General features: G+C 33.9%; 1 protein-coding gene and 1 pseudogene across 1 annotated transcript in view; both read left to right on the forward strand.

The window, feature by feature from the left end:
• CD2AP (CD2 associated protein) overlaps positions 1–16268 on the forward strand; it is a 121849-nt gene that overhangs the window by 89216 nt on the left and 16365 nt on the right. Inside the window, exons 12-13 of the mRNA XM_063097193.1 lie at positions 9800–9965; positions 12392–12534. Of these exons, the coding sequence (XP_062953263.1) occupies positions 9800–9965; positions 12392–12534 (309 nt within the window). The remainder of the gene's footprint in view (positions 1–9799; positions 9966–12391; positions 12535–16268) is intronic.
• Positions 11104–11929, forward strand: LOC134378152 (dnaJ homolog subfamily C member 17-like; annotated as a pseudogene).

Here is a 16268-nt window from a genome sequence, read left to right on the forward strand (position 1 = left end):
AATGATGTGGATCGTTTAATTCATATGCTACTATAAATTCTTAAACAAATCTTCATATTACACAGCGATTGGAGTTCAGTGTTCAAAAAATTCTTTTGTCATGTGCTCGGGAACCTTGTATAATACAGTTTCCTTTAGTGTGGAATTAAAATCAAGATCAGCATGTTTAAGAGTCATTTATTTGTAAGTACTGAACTCAGATGCTGTTTTCATCTTTGACACAATCTGTGGTACGGAGACTCTGATTTGAGAGCCGTCATAGGCCTTAATTGTATTTTGTATTAACTGTACTTACCGAAAGGAAATGATATTTACCTGTAACATTCTACAAAGAATATTTTGATATCCACTATACATTACTCCATTTCGAATGTAAAAGTAATATTGTCCTCTTAAGTAGCAAACAGTATTCTTTATGTTTACTCACACATGAAACAGACTTTTAACCAAATATTGAACATAGTAGCATAAAATCAGTCAGTATGTTTTTATGAGGCAACTGGCTTTGGCTAATTACTAGGAAGGTTTTTTTAAAATTATTTCCTATTTTTAAAAGTGATATTCTGACAACTGCTAGTTGTGATACTGGACACAGGTTTGCTGCCTGACCCCTTTCAAAAACAAGCCACTCAAAGGCCAAATGTTGGTGAAAATGGAAGTCAGCTTTTATTCAGGAATACCGGTGACCTGAGGAGAGATACTAGGCTAACCTATCTCTCTGGTAAAACTGAAGAAGAATAGCCATACTAAAGCCATCGCAAAGCCTGGACTTACTGAGGAGTTTTTAAAAAAGTTGTTGAGTGAGTGGAACGTGAGAAATGAAAAGCAGGAGAGAAGGAGACATGAGCCACAGGGGCTTTGTGCAAGGAGCCAGGTACAAGGTTTCGCCAAGACTCTGGTTTCCATTCCCATCCTTGCAGTTATCTCAGGGTCCTGCTGGAGGGATAGAATCAGCATAGCTTTATTCATGTTGTCTTTGATTTCCTTGGGTCTGGATAGTACATACAAGTCTGCAAGTTTGCAGCTTCAGGCTGGCTTGAAAACAGCTTTACATTCATGTAAATAATGTCATCTTGCCCCATAACCAATGTTCAAAACATCAAATAACCATGGGAAAAGAGGGAACTCAGAGAAATGCTTGTGAAAAACAAAAACAGAAAACAAACAAAAAAAAAACTGGGTTCCTTTAAAATTTACCTACAGCCCATGTGGTTTTAGGTCCCAACATGGCTTCAGTCCTGCTCACTCCAGCGGATGAATAGTTCATGTGCACAATAATGAGTTTGTGATTATGCAGAAGCTTAGAAAATGAGCATTTGAAAGGGTTGACTGGAAAAAGTGAAGGTGGTTCCAGGCCACAGAAAGAGCATATGAAAAGAATGAAAGTATATATTCAGAAAATTGCTATAAGAACATAGGAGTTTTGAGGAAGCTGAAAAGGTACCTTCACACAGTTGTTCTCAGTCTTGGCTGTGTATTAGAATTACGTGGGTGCTTTAAATATACTGATGCCTAGGATTCTTTCCAGAATTTTTGTAAGGTAGGACTTAGGTGTTAGTATTTTTAAAGCTTTCCAGGTAATTCTTATCTGAAGACAAAGTGGAGAACCACTTCTCTAGGTCATGAAAGGCCTTTCATTGCTGTGACAAGGAGTATAAGGAGTATGTATTTAACTATTTGTTTATATCTTGCCCTGTTCAAGAAACAATTTAAAGTAGTGATAAGGGTTTCAGAATTTGTCACACATACATGAAAAAAATGTATGTATGTATGTGTTATGTATATGTGTGTATAATTTGTACGATACATAGCAGCACATCATCTTAATATGTTTGAAAGTTTCTTATTGAAATTGGGGGAAAATCTAGTTTACGGTGTTGTCTTTTCAGAATGAGCCTTTCTGGACTTCAGAAACCTTAGTTTCAGCTACCAGGTTTTAAGTGACCTGTTCATAGAATACCAGTTGTTTTTTTTCTCACAGTTACTTGGTGTAGTCCCTTTTCCCTGGAATTCTTTTTGTGTAATTGTTTTTCCCTCAGATCCTTCCATGGCTTTTCATTTTTCTTGAAATCCACCTTAAAATATTGCTCCTTTAACATTAGTCTTTTCCTTAGTACTCTACCTAAAAATAGATATTTTTCATTATTGCCTGAGAAATAGCTACTAGTTATATATATATTATTTATAAATATATAAAGTATACATAAATATATATTATATAAGTATAAACTAAAAAATATAAACTAATATATAAAATATGTATTAAATATATATATAAAACTACTTGTTATTAATTTTTATATATGTAAATATATATATATATAAAACTAATAGATATTTGTTAGTTTATATTTATATGTATTTGTGTGTATTGTCTTTCTCACACTTGACTAACCTCTAAGAGGGCAAAGGGGTGTGCGTATGTATATCTGTACCTTATTTGCCATTGATTTTCTAGTGCCTTGCATAGTAGGTATATAATACGTAGGGGATACTCAATACAATATTTATGGTGTAATTGAAGTATTTTTAAAAGTTTGAAGGATGTGAGGGTATGACATGTTCAGATTTGTTTTTCTGAAACTTTCTTCTAGTGATTTGGGTAGATGTGATATGGATAGTGGAAGGTGGTATGAATAAAAGGAAGTTGAAGTGTTTTGAGAGCAAAGTATAGAAAATCCTTATTCAAAGTGACTTAAACAATAGGGAAACAATCTCATATAATTGGAAGACCAGAAATAGGTGTCGTATGACCTGCAACTAAATGATTTTATGATGGACCTGGATTATATTTCTTTCTTCATTCTACTATCCTCAGTGTCCACTTTATCTTCAGATTAGCTCTCCTTGTCCCAAGAATGCTGACAGTGACAATCAGGGCAACATGGTTTCTTGTCCATTTGACAGGAAAGAGAAGAAAACTTCTTCCCAACCATGGAATATAAGTTTTTTTTAGACTTACCACCTTTGGTTATTTGTTTACCTCCAAACCTGTAAGATTTGTAGGGAGAATGCTGTGCACTGATTGGCTTAGTATAATCATATGAAGAAGGTAGCATGGATTTGGGTGAATCAACTACATTGTCTGCTGAAGATGTGGAGATATATTTAGGCTCTATCACAAGGAAGGCAATTTAGGTGATTTAGGTTCTGCACTAGCACATCTTGTTCACTAATTGGATCCTAATGGTTGTGAGGATGGGGAAATGAGGTAGGAAGTATGGAATAGAGAGTTTCTGTGGGAAAATATGTGACTTCAGCTTCTGACAAGAAATTTGTTGTGTGGACATATGGGATGAGCCTTTGCTAAGAGTTTGTTAATATTAAGTGTTTATTTGGAAGGCACTATCCTGGAAGTTAGATATTGAATTTATGGATATGGGTAAGGTTGTCCAAGAAGATTGGTTAGAGTAAGAATGGGAGGAGAGCTTAGTGTGGAGTCTTGGAATATGTACAGTTAAGAAGTTGTTAAATGAACTCTTTGAAGAAGAATGACAGGAAGTGGTCATAGAGACAGGCAGAGAATGATCAGAGAACAGTTTCATAAAAGCCAAGGGAGTAGATATAAGTTAAGTTTGAAGCATGAGGGACCTTCTGGAAATAACAAATGAGGACCATATCTGCCAAGAATAGCTAGAAGGATTGTGTGAAGTATATATTTGCCAGAGTCATCTGCTAGGAGTAGGGTAGTTACCAAGAAAATTAGGAATCACAGGACCAAGAGAAAAAGCAAAGCCCAGAAAAGTGTGTTTGGCATGTGGGCCTGTGTTTCCTTTTGAGGCATTTGACAATTCTGAAAGTGGTAGCTGAGACTATGAAAAGAACTTTCAATAGACTTTTGGGTTCAAAAAGACAAAAATTAGAGTTCGGGGCTCATGAAAAAGAAGTTATCCTAGTAAACTCCTAGGCTTTAAGTTGGTTCCCAAAGGGCTTCTCTCTAGTAGGAAGTGTGAAATGGAAGTAGACTTAACTCTCAAGAACACTGAAGCCCAGCTTTTAATCATCTCGATCCTTGATTGGAGGAAGATGATCTGGGATTTTTACTGCCCCTCCTATCTTAGCTGAATGACAAAAATGAAAGTAAATCTTTATTCTGTGGAAAAGGTGACATCATCTACAGCTTTAAATTATCTCTGTATGTTTTCATATAAATATCTTATGTCTTGTACTCATTCAGAAATAATCAGGCATACTTGCAGATATGAACTTGATTAGAAACTAACAACAGACAATGGAACCTGGCCCTCAGGGGATCTAGATATTGAAGACACCAGATATGAGCTTTAAAGTATCTATGCTTAATATATGTTAAAAGTAATAAAAGGTGGGGTTTGATACTTCTGGCATAACTAAAAACCGTATAAATGTGAATATAAGTGTAAGTATAAATGAATTTAGTTGCATATACAATCATGAGTCACTTGATGGGGATACCTTTTGAGAAATGTGTCATTAAGTGATTTTGTCATTGTGTGAACATGATGGAGTGTACTTAAACAGACCTAGATGGTATAGCCTACTACACACATAGGCTATATGTATGATAAAACCTGTTGTTCTGACCACTGTCTTATATGCATTCTGTCATTGACCAAAACGTCAATGTAGCTGTATACATGACTATATAAGTACAAGTCTTGAATTAGGTGCTTTATCAAAGTATAAAAAGTTAGTATTATTACTTATCAAGGAAATGAAATTTGAAACCAAAGTAAGAGTATAATTACACTCACCAAAATGGCTACAGTTTTTAAAAAGACTGACAATATTAAATGTTGGTGAGGATACAGATTAATTTATACATAAATCAGTATATCCAATCTGGAGAACTAAAGTTGAATAGAACCATACCCTGTTACTCTGCAGTTTCATTCCTAGTTAGCTACCCAGCAGAAATGTGTGCTCCATCTATGTACCAAAGGAATAAATGAAACAGTGTATAGTAGCATTAATTATGTTGACCCTAAATTGGAAGTAACACAAATGTTATCCATTCATAGTAGGATGGATAAATCATTGAAATATATTCATATACCAGCTACCACATAGCAACAAATGAATAAACTAGAACTACACACAGCAAAATGAATCTTGTGATTTCACTAAAGTAAGGTTAAAAATATGTGTAAGTAATCTACGGTGTTAGAAGACACCTCGGGATAGGATAAGGTAGAAATTGGGAACAGGTACAAAGGAAAATTTAGAGATGTAGATAATGTTCAGTTCTTGGCCTGTGTGGTGGTGACGAGGTGTGTTCATGTGGTGATAACTTCTCAAACTTAAATTTAACCACTTCAGTGAGAGGAATTTGGGTAAATTTTCTTTTGTCATAAAATTTACTAAATGTTAGGAAAATTCAAGTAAGAATAGACTTACTACTTTTGGGATAGTACTGTTTCTTCTCTTTTCTTTTTTCTTCTCTAATGCATCTCCAAGTGATTACAATGAATAGAATATTTGGTGTTTTTTAGTTAGAATTTATGTACTTGTAATTTCTCATGCTTTGGTGCCAGTAATGTTTGTTACTTACTTTTCCATTCCGGTTCATGCTGCAGGACTGTAACCCTTATCTGAATTAATAAATGGGTTAACTTATGTACAGTGTTAATAACATATTGCTGTATTGTGTAGTAAATAAAAGGATATATTTTAATTATTTTGTCATATTTTGTTAGCATACATTTTAGTAAAAAATCTTCTTTATATAGTTAAGATAATTGTTGCTTCTTTTCTATATCTTAAATTATCATAACATCCATATCTTACATAATTCTTTGAGTTTCAGGTAACTAACTGTATTAGTCTGTTTTGTGTTGCTATAACAGAATACCTGAGACTTGGTGATTTATAAAGAGAAACGAAATTTATTGCTCACAGTTTCTGAGGCTGGGAAGTCCAAAGTCCATTTGGTGGTGTCCACAATGACTCAGAGGTCAAAGAGAAGCAAAGAGAGAGCAAGACAGACTTTCCTCCTCTTTTAACGCCCTCAGAACCACACCCCTGACCACCATTTTTAATCCATTCAGTACTGCAGGGTCCTACAATCCAATCACCTCTTCAAGGCTTCACCTTTCAATTACCATAGTAGGATCTCCCACCCTCTTAACAGTCACAGTGGGGGTTAAGTTTCTAATACATAAAATTTGGGGGACACAATTCAAGCTTCAGGGAGTTTTGGGGGGAACACAATTCAGTCCACTACATTCCTCCCCAAACTTTTTTTCTTAAATTTAAATTTCCTCTTGCAAAACAATGAAGTTGTAGCCCTACTTTACATCAGATACGAAAATGAACTGAAAATGGGTTATTCCCCTAAATATAAGAAGAGCTAGAACTCTTAGAAGAAAACATAGGGAATCTTCATGGCCTTGGGTTTGGCAATAGATTCTTAGATATGTGTGATATTGTTACACAATAAAAATATGTATTTGAGCTTTGTCCCTGGTTCCTGGCACATAGCTCCTTAAAACCCATGAAATTTCTTGAGTAATAAGGGTGAGAAGAGTGTCTTGTTATTCATAACAAGCACCTTTCAACTATACCTGAGTTTATGTTAATAAGGTGACTTTTATAAAGCCTGTAATGATGGGAGCTGGTTGCCAGGAGAATCAACCATGTGATTAGAGGACTGGAACTTTTAGTCCCATCCCCTGACCTCCAGGGAGGGGAGAGAGACTGGAGATTGGCTTGATCACCAGTGGCCAGTGATTCACTCAGTCATGTCTACGTAATGAAGCTTCCATTAACGACCCTAAAATACAGGGTTCAGAGAGCTTTTCGTGCTCAACACATTAAGGTCCTGGGAAGATGATATGCCCAGAGAGGGCGTGGCGTGGAAGCTCCATGCCTCGTTCCACATACCTTGCCCTATGCATGTCTTTCTTTTGGCTGTTCCTGAGTTGCATTCTTTATAATAAAATGGTAATAGTAAATAGAGTGCCTTCCTGAGTTCTGTGAGCTTTTTTAGCAAATTATCGAGCCTGAGGAGGGAGGGCGTGGGAACTTCCAATTAGTAGCCAGTTGGTCAGAAGTGCAACAGGCCTTGACTTGTGATTGGCTCCTGAACTGGCGACAGTCTTGTGGGACTGAGCTCTTAACTTGTGGTATCTGACATTAACTCCAGGTAGATTGTGTCGGAATTGAATTGAATTGTAGGACACCCATCTGGTGCTGGTAAATTGATCGGTATGGGAATAAATCACCACACATTTGGTGTCAGAGTGTTATGGGTATGGAGAAACACAGTTTGTTCTTTTTAGAATATGACACCAAAAGCATATTGAGTAAAAGAAAAAATAGATAAATTGGACTTCATCAAAATTAAAATCTTTCGTGCATCAGAGGACATTATTAAGAAAGTGAAAGACAACTTACAGAATGGGAGAAAATATTTGCAAATTATATATCTGATAAGGGTCTGGTATCTGGAATATGTAAAGAACTCTTAAAATTCAGCAACAAAAAGACAACCCTGTTAGAAATGGGAAAAATGACCGAAATAGACATTTTTCTAAAAGAGATAACACAAATGGCTAAGAAGCATATGATGAGATGTTCAACCTCATTAGTCTTTAGGGAAATGCAAATCAAAACCGTGGTGTGCTGCCACTTCACACACAATAGGATGGCTATAATAAAAAAAAAAAAGAAGAAAATAACGTGTTGGCAGGGATGTGGAGAAATTGGACTTCTTATATTGCTGGTGTGAATCTAAAATGTTTTAGTCACTATGAAAAATAGTTTGGTGGTTCTTCAAAAAGTTATATAGAATTACCATATGACCCAGCAATTCCACTGCTAGATAAATACCCCAAAGAATTGATAACAGGTACTCAAATACTTGTACACAAATGTTCATAATGGTAGCCAAAAGGTAAAAACAATCCAAACATCCTTCAAAGGATGTATAAACAGATTGTGATATATACATAATGGAATATTATTATTCATTCACAAGAAAAGAATGAAATGCTTATGCTTCAAGGATAAATCTCAAAAACATTATGCTAAGTGAAAGAAGCCAGACACAAAAGGTCCCATATTATTCTATGTGTATGAAATACCCAGAAAAGGTAAGTTTACAGAGATAGAAGGCTGGTTGCTGGTTTCCAGGAGTTGGACAGAGGAGGGAGTGAGGAGCAACTGATAAAGGGGAACAGGATTTTCTTTTGGGATGATGAAAGTGTTTTAGAAATGGATAGAGGTGGTGTTTGCATAACATTGTGATATACTAAACTATGCTGAATTGTTCACTTCAAAATTGTTAATTTTATGTTATGTAAATGTTTCCTCAATAAAAATAAATAAAAATCTAGTATTCAAATACATTAATTAACATATTATGGTTGATCTAGTGATGGAAATACTAGGAATAATGAATCTTATTTTTGTCACATTTTGATTTCCATGAATATTAAATATGTTCTATTGTTTTAAAATAATATTATAGAATTGAATTGATTTCAAGCTATTATTTTTATATCTGTTAAAGGAAATATATTCAATTAATTAACTAAACTCTATCTTTTGACATTTTCCTGGTATTTTAAATAAAGCATCTTAATATTTTCTATTTTCAATTTTGGTTGCCTGTTAATAACTACAGGTGGATATATTTCGCTATGGTCAGGATAGGGAAGTTTTGGCTTTTACTGTTGGTATAATTATATGATGCATTGTTATACCTTGAGGCCAATAGTGTATTCGTTTTTGTGACATGAAACTTGTATGTTAAGGAGGGGTTTATTCACGGCCTATGATGTTTTTTCAAGTTTCAAAATCGCCAGTTTTTGATTGATAGGAAATCTCAAAATTATTTGTGGTCCTATGATAGACATTCTTTTCAAAGACAAGTAAATTTTGATTATTCAGTATTATACTTAGGAGTTTCTTATTTGGGGATATATGCCTTATGACTCATTTTACCTGACAGCCATATCATGAGTATCTCATATGTGTGCACACGTGTCAATTTTAATACTTGCTCATAATATCTGAAAGACCAGGAGGCAAGTATATCATGTGTAGTACCAAGAGTGCTTGATATCTTTTTGGTGATAAAATTTTTTTTTTAAATTAACGTGGCATAAAATTGTTCTCAGTATTTTTTTTAGCATAAATTCTTATCTGAAAAATGAAAATAACTATTTTGCTGAATGAATTATTAAATGAAATGGTGTTAATAAAATTCCCATTACAATAGTGAGAATCAGGGCTGGCCGGTTGGCTTAATTGGTTAGATCATGGCACTGTTAACACCAAAGTCCATGGTTTGATCCCTGTTCTGGCCAGCTGCAAAAAAAATAAATAAATATTTCGTCTGTGGCTGATCAGTCTAGCTTCAGTTTCTCTTAACATTTGATTTTTTTCTTTGCCCTCATGATTATTTTTTAATTAGAGTTATTTGGCACTTGTTTTTAGTTAGTTTCAGAAAGTCGTCTGTATTTAAGCCTAGATAATTTTCTTCTTAGAGTAAAATTATATGTGGTTATATTTGAGATAGAACACCACCATAAAAGCAAAGGATGCTGGGAACATAGAAAAGCAGGCATTATTTGTTAATCAGAAGCGTATTAGTGTCCCATGCCCCCCAAGTAAATATTTTCTTAGCTGTTTAGGCTTATTAAATTAAAGTATAACTTTAAAATAAATAAAACAATGTACACATACCCAAATATAGAGAGTGAAAGTTAATATCTGTCTGACTCATGCTTTTCTAGCCTGACATTAACTTTAAGAAATAGAAAAACCTGAATAGTTTTGATCGTTAATACCTTGTTAAATATTTTTTAATCATCAGATGAAAAATCAGCACTAGACCAGAAACCTTTTAAACCAGCTGCTCCACAAGTCCCACCCAAGAAGCCTACTCCACCCACCAAAGCCAATAATTTATTGAGATCTCCTGGAACGGTGTACCCAAAGCGACCTGAAAAACCAGTTCCTCCACCACCTCCTATAGCCAAGTAAGTTTTACCTAATTTTGTCTTATTTATTTATTCACCTTCAACCTAAATAGCTCTGTTGCCTTTCTAAACCTCAAAGAAATTTAAACATTTTTTTCAATTTATTTTTTAAATTGACATAAAATTGTATATATCATGTACAATATGATGTTTTGAAATATATGTATACATCATGGAATGGTTAAATCTAGCCAACAGATGTATTACCCCTCATAATTATCATTTTTGTGATGAGAACACTTAGCATTCGCTCTCTTAGCATTTTTCATAATGATGAAATAATCATTAACTGTAGTCACCAGCTGTACAATAGATCTCTTAAACTTATTCCTCCTATCTAACTGTAACCATTTATTCTTTGATCATCATCTCTTTACCTCACCCCACTTCCCCCTAGTCACCCTAGCCTCTGGTAACCATCACTCTATTTCTGTGAGATCAATTCTTTTAGATTCCACATATGAGTGAGATCAAATGGTATTTGTCTTTCTGTGCCTGGCTCATTTCACTTAACATCATGTCCTTCAGATTTATCCATGTTGTTGCAAACGGCAGGATTTCCTCTTCTTTTTTTTGGCTGAATAGTATTCCACTGTGTATATGTACCACATTTTCTTTAACCATTTGTTGATTTTTAGGTTACTGCCATATCTTGGCTATTGTGAATAGTGTTGCAGTAAACATGGGAGTGCAGATATCTCTTCAACATACTGACTTTAGTTCCTTTGGATTATACCCAATAGTGGGATTGCTGGATCATCTGTTAGTTCTATTTTTAATTTTTTGAGGAACCTCCACAGTGTTATCCACATGGCTGTACTAATTTACATTCCCATCAGCAGCATGCAAAGGTTCCCTTTTCTCCATATCCTTCCCAATACTTGTTATCTTTTGTCTTTTTAATTTTCTTTTTGAAAAATTAGAATTTTTTTGATATTGCAAATAAGGTCCAAGGAGTTTAAAAACAAGTTTGAGGGCTGGATATATACACAAAGGTCACAAGCAGGATCTGATGATTTGATTGGAGCCTTGATTATTAATATACAGGATCAAATACCCAGGGGCCTAAGTGCTATTCAGCAGGCTGGGAGCTAGCAGTCCCCACACACAGTTATGAATCCAGTCAGGTTTTGGAACCATGGGAGTGACCAAGGAGTTCTTACAGGTAGACCTGTACATGCTGCTAGGAATTGAAGGGATCAAAGAGGTAAAGCAGTAAGCACAAGGCCCTCTCCTGCCACCCAGACAAATATTTGGATAAATCCCAGAGTGGCTGAACTCTTTCGCCAGATTTCTCAGCCCGTAGAGCTACTGGCTGCTGCTGCATCCAGGGCTGTATATGACAAGGTCAGGACAGCTAGAAACATGATTAGAGAAGGAAGAAAGGAAAGCTTTATTTGGAGGCCCAGGAGTGGCAGATCCAGGCCCAGGGGAGGGAGGAGGAGGAGGAGAGCCAGAACCTCAGGACGCTAGAACAAGAGATCAGATGCCTCGGAGAAGTGAGTTCCGGCAGCTGGAGGAAGAGCAGAGGCTGATTCAGGAGGAGGTATGCCAGGAACATGACCAGAGATTGAGAGGAAAGGCAGAAAATACTGAAGGCAAGAGAACCCCCACATTAGAGCTAAAATTAAAGTGCAAGGATTATGAGTCAAAAGGCGGCTGCTTCAGAGAGGCTTTTTGCAAAAGGCTGTGGCTTTTGCAAAAGTATGGTGAGGGTCTCAACCTGGTGCTTTACATTAAGAAGGCAGGCACCCCTGTAGTGGAGTTTGTGACCTTCATGGCTACAGAACTGGTTGTCCAGAATGAAATTGGCCTGGTGGGTAACCCTCTGAGGATTTCCTGGTTGGAGGGATGACCCCAGAATGTGGTGGGCCCCAGCCACCCAGGACAGTCAAAGGGGCTAAGAACTGTCAAAGGGCAACTATAAGAGTCTCGTCATGATGCTGGTCACCCAGATGCAGTAGGAGGACAAAAAGGGGCAGCCCATGTACCTCCAGCTCTAGCCCTACCACCCCACAGCCCTTTTCTTAAATATTGCCAATAAACTTTAAAGAAAAAAAAAAAATGCAGGCCCATTCTCTGCGTTTGACTTAGTGCTGTTGCTTGCCTTCAAATTAGTTCTTTCGTTGTTGCAGTTTAATTTTTTTAAATATGTGTTTTCCATATTTTCTCTATAGAGTATAATAATTCTTTGTTAAATGTTAATCTTATACTCACAAGAGATGAATACACTCATTAAACTTTTTACATTTGTGATTTTATTGTGGTCAGTCTTAGGGTTGAGGTTTATGTTTATGAAATAGTTTTACAGAACAGAAAATAGTATTATTCTATAAAATCTTTAATGTCATTAACTCACAATTTTAAAAAATAGTCATATTTTACACAGAAGTGATTTTTGCTTATGTTTGTTTTTCTTGTTTCAGGATTAATGGGGAAGTTTCTACCATTTCATCAAAATTTGAAACTGAGCCAGTATCAAAACCAAAGCTAGATTCTGAACAGTTGCCCCTTAGACCAAAATCAGTAGACCTTGATTCATTTACTGTCAGGAGCTCTAAAGAAACAGGTAAGTCAGCATGGACAAAAGTGGTACATTTTAAAAAGTTGTTTAATGTAGTTTTCTGAAACTATTTAACATAAGAGATTTATATTTGCAATGTGTATGTGGGTAGACACAGTGGAAATTAGTGGAAATTGGTTAAAAACTTAGTAGCCGAAGTAGAGAAATAAACTTGAGAAAATAAATGGGCAAAATCTTTATGGTTCTTACTGATCAGAGGACTGAAATGGGTAAGTTTTTATACTGGTCAGAGGACTAAAATGGATGTTAAAAGATCATTTATCTATTATTCTCTCTTCATAATGGAATGACCATACCACCTAACTCAGGCAGAATCATTTTAGTTTGAAAAATTTTTAAATGAGATGATGTAGACTTTCGATACTAGCACTAGACTATGTTTAAAAAGACTTTTTAAAAATTTCTTCTTTTTTGCTAAATGTTGTTTCTTAAGCTTTAGGACTGATTTTTAGCCCATTAATGCATCTTTATTTGTCTAGTCTGTACTTCTTCCTGGTCTTTAAACCTATTAGTTGTAAAATGGAAAACTTGAAACAGAGGAGTCTTATATAGATATATTAAAATTATTTGCAATCATTACTTTGTGGTGATGGTTATTATTTTGTATTGTGCTTTGCAGTTGTTTCTAGTTTTTTTTTTTACATTTTTCAAAGCACTTTCTCATGTATGTTCTTATTTTATCTTTATAGTAACTTTAGGAAGCAGATGCAATTTTCCCCTATTTTGCATCTAAATATAGTAAGCTACAGACACATCAGATGTGCACGATCACCTAAATCAAAAGAGAACTCTTTAAATTCCCTCCAAATAAAGTGCTCTGTGATATTCTTTTAAAAATTTAAATGTCTTAATATAGTTTTTAGCTTCAGTGTTAACATTTTATATTTTACATTTAAACCTCAAGGCCGGTTACACTTAGATGCTTTTTGTCACCCTATTATAGAATATGGTATTACATTTCAGAATTTTTCAGGTGGTCTTATTTTTCTTCCCTCTTTTCAGTTTACCATTGTAAAGGCTCTGACATAAGTGTGGCCTCTTTTCAGTCTTTCAGTTTGAATATTTAATAGATCCTTTTGTCATACATTTGGATCCTGCCTGCTCTGGATGAAGCCATATTCATTAATAATTTCTGGGAATTGAGATGTTTGTATTTCAAAGAAATTTCACGGAAATATATTCAGTGTTTTTTATATGGTGACAACTGTTCTTATTTACTGTAAAATAAAAATTTAAAAAAATTTATCTTCATGTTTTAAAAAAGAAAACCTTTATTTTTTATTGAGCTTAGTAGTAAAAAATAGAATTTTATCAGTTCCTAATGTTTTCTGTTTGATTCAAAAATATAGCTAGAAATGTGTTTTCAAAAGTAATAGTTGAAGAAAAAGATTATTTGCACAATTTTAACTCTGGAAATCAAAAATCTATTGGTAATTTTCTTTTGTATTTCCACAGTTTTGTGATCTTTATCACAAAAGTCTTAAATTTTGTTGGAGTCCCTTTGGGAATTGAAGGGTTAACATTTAGAGTCTGTATTTACCTATTGCTTTGCAGCATTCTTGAACATTTGTTTTATTTAGTTTATCTTAAGGTAGAGGAAAATTTTTTTAACTGTAGGTAAATTGAAATAAATTTTCACTTTCTAAAAAAACTTTTTTCCATATACTATCACCAATAAGCCTGTTTGCTTTGATACATTTCTAGTAGAAATAATACATGTAACATTTTCAAACTATTGGCAGTTGAATAGTTGTATTTTTCACTTTGCTTTTGGGCCCTTTTTCTGACTTACATCCATAACCATTATTTACTCTTCGTTTAAATAAACAAAGAAGCTTTGTGGAGAAGAGTTTGAAAACTTTTAATTTCTGGTTTATTTTTTTCTTTAAATAATTAAGGAAATAATCTAGAGATGCTAAGACTTAACACAAGTCAGGAAACTAACAGCTGACTTCCAAGCTGCTATTCTTTATTCCTTCCATTTAATTAGGCTACCTTTGGTGTACTACACTTACACCCTAAAAAGTTCAGAAAGTATAAATTTTGGGAATTGAGTTCATATTAAGTACCAAATATTTACTGAGCAAGTGTTATAACATCAGTAGTCTTTTAGGCACAGGTAGTATGCTAAAATAAAAGGCATAATTGATGGCAGCAAATAGTTATATTCTGAACACCAATTCAGAGACTTTTTTTTTTTCCCATTACAATATTCATATGTTTCTAGTACTCAATGTAAGTGTTCTGTCTTTTCTGTGAGATGTTAACACCTTTAAATAAAATGTGCTTTGGCTCAAATACAGCCTCAATCTGGCATTAGGTTGAAGAATAGTTTAATTTATATTTTTGGCTTAGTTTGAGGTTTTTACATTTTTTAAACAATGTATGAAACTAATAAGTTTCAGAAAGTTTAAAACAAATACAGAAAACTCTTACTGAGGGTTTTATTAGTATGCAAAATAATTTGAGGTGAAATGCTATAGTAGAAAGTACACTGACTTTGCTGTTAAGAAAATGGGTTTTATTTATTAGATGATTTAGTCATAGACAAGTTTCTTCTCAGTCTGTTTTCTTGCTTAACTACCAATTGAATGATTCAGTGTATCTACTATACCTCTTTGAATATCTGACATGGAAGTTATTAAAAATGTTATTTTCCTACTTCCCTCCCTCCTCCATTGTTAAACCCATCTTATTCTGTTTCTGCTCTAATCTATAAATTCCTGATTTTATTCTCAGATATGATTTTCCTGTTTATAAAGCCACATATAAAATTTCTATATATATAAAATAGGTATGTATGTAAATATTGACTCTGACTTTTGTGCATATAAGAAAGACATTGCTAGAACACTGTTAGGTTTTCTTTTTTCATTTTAATGGCATGAAATAACTTAAATTCTCCCATATATATTACCGTATGTAATATAGTGTAACAAATCGCAGTGCCTTTGGTGACCAAGTCTTAAATTTTTTTTCTCATTTTCGAACACTTCCTCAAAAATTGGTTAATTATAAAGTTTGCATAGTTGAAATATTTCTAAAATTGTAAATTTTTTGAGAACTAAAATTATTTTCAAATTAAAGTAGAAAATAAAAAATTTAGTAGTAACATAGCTATCACATTGAGAAAGCCCAGCTTGATGAGGTATCCTTAGAGTGTAGTATTTTATCTCTTTTGATTGTTTTTCTTTGATTAATTGTTCTAGCATTAAAAGGAAATTTTAGAGAAACATACATTGTTTGATTCAAAGAAAACATTCCTTCTTTCTCATCAGTTTTATTTGATAGTTTTATTTTTGTTTTCATTACTTTCCCAATATTTACTCATTTATTTCTTCCAGAAAGAATTAATGATGAGATTTTTCTAATAAGGTGCCTGTTAAGTAGTAGACACTGTACAAAGAGAGCCTGTATCTAAAGTGGGATTTAAAAGAATTTAGTTTTTAATAATAGTTTCTTTGATTATATCATATTATACAGAGTATGTATCATATAAGGTGTAAGTGAATTTTTGTATACTTATGAAATATTTTAAAGGTTGTATTGAGTTACATTTTTATATTGAGATATTTTAAAATAATATTTGGCGTATTTTTCCTTTGATACCATGGGATTAAATTTGCCTCCATCATTGTAATTACCATCATGTGCTAAAGACTAAAATTTGATTAAAAGGAGGTTTAATTTCAGTTATAACTATATTATGAGATGTTAAT

Source organism: Cynocephalus volans, chromosome 5 (assembly GCF_027409185.1).
Source record: "Cynocephalus volans isolate mCynVol1 chromosome 5, mCynVol1.pri, whole genome shotgun sequence".
NCBI classification, from domain to species: domain Eukaryota; kingdom Metazoa; phylum Chordata; class Mammalia; order Dermoptera; family Cynocephalidae; genus Cynocephalus; species Cynocephalus volans.